Consider the following 5970-nt stretch of genomic DNA (forward strand, 5'->3'; position numbering starts at 1 on the left):
TGGCAAACATGTTTGTTGATTATATGATTGTTGGTTGGCAAATAATAATTACTAGGGCTTGAAATTCAAAATTTTAAATTGAAAATTAAGTAACGTGGGCTATGCTTGAACACTTGAAGATCCTTGTTTATTTTGTATGTGATAGGATTGGGAATGAACAATGAGTAGAGAAGTTATGCCGCGATTTCTCAAGAGGAAGGAGTTGAATCACTTTTTTCGCCGGATTACTTTAATTAAAGACCAAGGTATGTTATAGATAAGTTTTTTTGTTCTTTTATTGAATGATTAAGAGAAATAAAAGTAGGGATGGTTTGAACTTTGATGTTTTTTTGTTTGTTAATGTGATAGGAAATTAGGAACTAGGGTTTGATTGTTTGAGAATTGAAATGGACCCGACTCTATCTAATTCGACCCGCTATGAAACTTTGTTTGTTTGTTTTTAATTGTTTTAAATGACCCGACCCGATCCGACCCGCTATGAACCGATTTTTTATATAGCTAAGGGTCTAAAATCTTTAAAAAATTCCCGCACCCCAGGAAAAAAATCCTGGCTCCGCCACTGGTAACAGTATGACAACACTGTTTTAAGGTGACCATTTCACTATTGAATTTAAGTACTTACTATTGAAGCTGAACGCCAGGATTTGGAGCTTGATCTTTCATGTTTGGGAGCTATGAGTACTCCATGCTTGCTGTAACTCTAGGTCTGACGCTCCCCCTGGTCCTAACTAAGATCCTCCCTTGCTCGTGTAAACTTGTTTATATGATTATTGCTATTAACATGTAAATCAAAACTTTAAAGGTGGTTGTGAAAGCGTTAGTTATTATGAATATGCAAAGCGCTGTTAATTTCTATTTGATTTGTATTATGGTATCTGTGAGGCTTCTTATGTTAGCTCTTATTATTATTATTATTTTTTTACACATATTGTTAATGACAATTGTCAAGAATCATGGATTAACACTCAAACAAGAAGAATACCCAAACCAAAGCTTTATTAACCCAAAGAATGATCTGAAGAATATAAATTGTGTAAGACGAATGGATAAGAACCGAACGATGCATAAATGGATTTGAACCGAACCCAACGATGCATAAACTCCCTCTAAGCCTTATAAACGCAGCGCTCAATTCAAAGATCTAGCTACCCAAGCCCACTGGATACAAGTATAACACAAAACATAAGAATAAACCATATTAGACAAAATAAACTATATGTGTTTGATAATGAATTGACCTTTTCAACAACAATGATATTCATTATAAAGAGTGATGGTTTTTTTTTTTTTTTTTTTTTTTTTTTTTTTTGTTGTTTAAGGCTTAATAGCATGTAACATTTTGTGTTAAAAAATTGGTAATTATGATTTATGAGTTTAAGAAGTTACAAGATCGGTTTATAAGAACAAGTGTAGTAAAATAACTAAACTGAAAAGGTTACCGACACGTCATCATCACGTAGGCAGTAATGCAATAACTGAACTACATAATAAATAGGTGTAATAGCTTAACTAAAATCATAACTGTTTTTATATTTATATTTTTTTAAATAGAAAGTGGATTGGATTATGATTGGCTGGAAAAAAACAGTCCCCACAACAATTTCCTTCACGTCCGTTATTCTGGTGGCGACACCCAGCTTTGGCGCCCTTCGTTGGCTACCCATAATGGTGTTTGACAACGAGTTGGTATGCCTGGACTCGTGGAGGCTTTAACTCTTTATATACACGGTCTAACCGTAGACATAAAAGGGAATCGAAGAAGAGTAAATTGTCAAAATCATCCTCGAGGTTTGGGAATATTTGTCATTTGTTAGTTTCATCTAAAAAGCTTTTTTTGTACCATATTGTCCTTCACTACGTCCCAAAGTGAAGGGCAACATGGCACAAAAAATTGTTTTAGATGAAACAAACTCAAACCTTAGGGATGATTTTGGCAATTTAGTTGTCGAAGAACAATATTAAAAAAGCCCACCAGTCACTAGAGGTGCACAAACCGGTTAATTTTAATAACCGGTTATACCAGTTAATTTGACTTTTTGACATTAACCGGTTCATATTGAACCGGTTATTTTTTTAACTAGTCCGGTTAATTACTTTAATCAGTTCGTGTAATTAACCAGTTATTTTGCCTTTTTTTTAATTCTTTGGTTTTTTTTCGATTAACCGGTCTATCATTTAAAAAACCGATTAAAAAAGAAAGATATTAATAATCGGTTTCTATACTAAATACTTATAACCGGTTACTAAGCTACGGTTAAACAAACCAATTATTTCTAAATCAGTTACAATTTCATTTAATAACCGATTACAATCAACTAACATATTATTTTGTGCAACTCTACCGGCGACCACTACGTCCACTTTGATGGAAACAAAAAATTGGGCCCTGTTTCGGGCTTTAAACAAACCCCGTTAAATCGTTAATTTCGTTTGTAACCCTAATCATCTTCAAATATATATGGTAACTGCGGTCCCTACACAATTTCCCCCGGAAAACTGTAGCGACTCAATTGTGACCGGAATTCTTCATCATCACCGAAACCTTAACGGCAACAATGGCGACTCAATTGAGCAAAAAGCGAAAGGTTACTCTCACCAACCCTGTTTTTCAAAATAATATTATGTTTAGTCTTCCAAAAATCTTACTTTATTATGTTTTTTGTGTATCAGTTTGCAGCAGATGGCGTGTTTTTCGCCGAGTTAAACGAGGTTCTTACTAGAGAACTCGCGGAGGACGGTTATTCTGGAGTGGAAGTTAGGGTTACGCCGATGCGTACGGAGATTATTATAAGAGCCACACGTACTCAAAACGTGTTAGGTAAAGTTTAATTGTTTTAAAATTTGAATGTGATTATACGTGTTAATTTTGTATATATGTGTGAATGTGAAGCATTAATGTGTTTTTTGTTATTTTATTTAAACTTGTGTTTATGATTTTTGTTTTTTTTACTAGAGAACATAGGTATGTATGTGATTAATAATTTTGAATAAGTTATGAATGTGATATGTAATTGTTTATGATTAATTGACTCAAGCTATTCTAGAATGGGTTATCTTATGTTTATTTCATCCTAGATTTAAACTTGGGTTCGTATGAGCTAAACTAGTGGATTTGGACTTGCATGTTGTGTTGAAAGAAAATGGTGTGATCTTGTTAAGTTTTATAAGTGATTTTTTTTCTATTTTTTGTAAGGCTGGCCAATCAGGTTTCTGACGGCGCGCACAACATAAGTTTCAAACATGATTACGACTCGTTTAACTACTTTCTACCTCATGTTTATAAAACAGTTTTATGTTTTATGTACAAAGATGAATAAATGATAGATCCTAACATTGTAATTTTAATTACTTTAAAAATTAAAAAAGTCAAAGGGTGTATTTATCAGTCAAACAGGTCTAATCGTGTCTTAACAGGTACCCAATTGCCAGCCCTAATTTTTTGTGCAATATTATGTACTATGGTTGTGTGTTGTAGGGTGGCGCCCCATGCCACCTCACCGAAATAACTAACTAAACATTGTGCCATGGCGGTTAAAGAGCGGGGTGTTACCCCCTTAACGCTGTTAACACAAGGATGGGTGAGGTCCACTACCCTCCAGGCCTCCACCAATCACATGCACACACACATTTATTTTTTTTATTTTATTTGTTTTTTTTAGTTAAACCACAACCTCCTTGTTAAAGGATGGGTTAGTTAAAGCCCACTGTCTATGTGGCAGTGATGTGGCATGTCATTATTACACTATTTAGTTAAATCACAACATATAGCCTAATGCAAAAAGAGTTTGTTTGTTTTAAAGCGCCATTTTCAACACAAGATGTCATATTCTATGATTGGTGTTGAAACTCTTTGTTTCTTAGATCATTATCCGATAACCTTAATCTGTAAAAGACGGTTGTGGTTGTTATTAGTGTTTGTGATGGCAACTGATTCATTGTTGCTGTCAAGCTGGGAGCATTAACAGTGTAAGATGATAATAACTAGTTTATTTTACTTGGATAAAGTTGTTACTAGACATCCTGAATCCGTGGTTGTTTACATATGGAATCTGGTTTCTAGGCGAGAAGGGAAGGAGGATAAGGGAGCTGACATCCCTCGTTCAGAAACGCTTTAAGTTCCCTGAAAACAGCGTGGAACTTTATGCTGAGAGAGTCAACAACAGGGGGCTCTGTGCCATTGCACAAGCCGAATCTTTGCGTTACAAGCTTCTTGGCGGTCTTGCTGTCCGCAGGTCTATCAAAACTTTCCTTCTGTGGAGATGATGATGTCATTCAAACGTCCATTTACTAAAATAAACCGATGCTTTATTTGACTGTGTTTAGGGCTTGCTATGGTGTTTTGAGATTTGTTATGGAGAATGGAGCAAAAGGATGTGAGGTATGTAGATATTCCGTCGATTTGTTACTACTAACTACTAAGCATTGCTTATCAATCTCAGGTGATTATTAGCGGAAAACTTAGGGCTCAACGTGCTAAATCAATGAAGTTTAAGGACGGGTACATGGTGTCATCTGGTCCAGTCAATGACTACATTGACTCTGCTGTGAGACATGTGCTTCTTAGACAGGTAGACTCATCTTTTCTCTATCTTATATTTGTCATATTTTATAGTTTTATTATTATACTTGAATTATATCAAAGTTGTGTAATTTGCTTGCAGGGTGTTATTGGTATCAAGGTTAAGATTATGCTCGACTGGGATCCTACCGGCAAACTTGGCCCCAAGAAACCGTTACCTGATAATGTTGTTATTCACATGCCTAAAGATGATGTCATTGCACTCCCACCCAAAGAAGTTGAGGAATACAAGCCACCGTTTGTTGCTGCTGATGCGCCTTTGCCTATGCCGATTCCAGTAGCTGTTTGAGGGTCGGTTAAAGGCGAGGTTATCTTTAGATTTCTCAACTATGGAAGATCATTTTTCTTGGTTCTTTTGAGTTTTGGTGGATATATCTTTTTTTTTCTTTTTGAACTGCTAGTTCATGAGATTTATTTTTTTATCAATATTATTTTTGAAGGACTGAAAATTGCAATATGAAGATTGATTTTGAGGGTGGAGATACAATAGGAAGTTTATTTGGCTAGGAAGGATAGGAAGTGATCTTGACCATCCATTAAGTTAATCAAGGGCTAAGATTAAATCAGGGAAATTGAAAGTAAGAAAAGAGGCGCGTGAGTTTGTTCAAGGGCATTCTAGTCAATCCAAGCCAATAGTTTCTCTCTCCTCCAATTTCCCCCCCCCCATTTTTTAAACGTTAATAACTCTTTCATACGACATTATTTTTTTATAAAAATTGCACCAAAAAAACGAGCGTTTTTTTATCTTTAAAACGAGTATACTATTGCTATATTTAAAAAAAAAAAAAATTTAAAACCCAGTTGCGTAAAACGCAATAGAAAAACCATCAGTTACGTAAAACGCAATGAAAAAAAAACCTAAAAAATGACATTTTTCTAAAACGCAATGCACCAAAAACACAGAAATGACTTATTTGTAAAACGCAATGGCGAGAAAACACATAGAAATGTCTTATTTGTAAAACGCAATGGCTAGAAAACACATAAAAATGTGTTTTACCTAAAACGCAATGCACCAAAAACACAAAGAAATGACTTATTTGTAAAACGCAATGGCCAGAAAACACATAGAAATGTCTTATTTGTAAAACGCAATGGCCAGAAAACACATAAAAATCTGTTTTTACCTAAAACGCAATGCACCAAAAACACAAAGAAATGACTTATTTGTAAAACGCAATGGCCAGAATACACTTAAAATGTCTGTTTTCTAAAACGCAATGGCCAGAAAACACATAAAAAGTGTTTTACCTAAAACGCAATGCACCAAAAACACAAAGAAATGTCTTATATGTAAAACGCAATGGTCAGAAAACACTTAAAAATGACTCATTTCTAAAACGCAATGGACACATAAAACTGTCTGTCACTGTGAACTGTTTGAATTGTCT

At 34.7% G+C, this 5970-nt stretch overlaps 1 protein-coding gene across 1 annotated transcript; it reads left to right on the forward strand.

The window, feature by feature from the left end:
• Positions 1–2361: 2361 nt before the first annotated feature.
• Positions 2362–5040, forward strand: LOC110922170 (40S ribosomal protein S3-1). Its single transcript, XM_022166482.2, has 6 exons — positions 2362–2585; positions 2671–2818; positions 4061–4232; positions 4324–4378; positions 4440–4568; positions 4662–5040. The coding sequence occupies exons 1-6, from the start codon at positions 2556–2558 to the stop codon at positions 4866–4868; spliced, it is 741 nt and encodes a 246-aa protein (XP_022022174.1). The 5' UTR covers positions 2362–2555; the 3' UTR covers positions 4869–5040.
• The last annotated feature ends 930 nt before the right edge of the window (positions 5041–5970 follow it).

Source organism: Helianthus annuus, chromosome 17 (genome assembly GCF_002127325.2).
Source record: "Helianthus annuus cultivar XRQ/B chromosome 17, HanXRQr2.0-SUNRISE, whole genome shotgun sequence".
Taxonomy (NCBI): domain Eukaryota; kingdom Viridiplantae; phylum Streptophyta; class Magnoliopsida; order Asterales; family Asteraceae; genus Helianthus; species Helianthus annuus.

Bases quoted from the DNA above. Each gene is read 5' to 3' on its own strand.
- LOC110922170 (XM_022166482.2), top strand. From the start codon at position 2,556: ATGGCGACTCAATTGAGCAAAAAGCGAAAG. The intron at 2,586-2,670 runs GTTACTCTCACC...TTTGTGTATCAG, and splicing joins AATTGAGCAAAAAGCGAAAG to TTTGCAGCAGATGGCGTGTT. The intron at 4,379-4,439 runs GTATGTAGATAT...TATCAATCTCAG, and splicing joins ATGGAGCAAAAGGATGTGAG to GTGATTATTAGCGGAAAACT.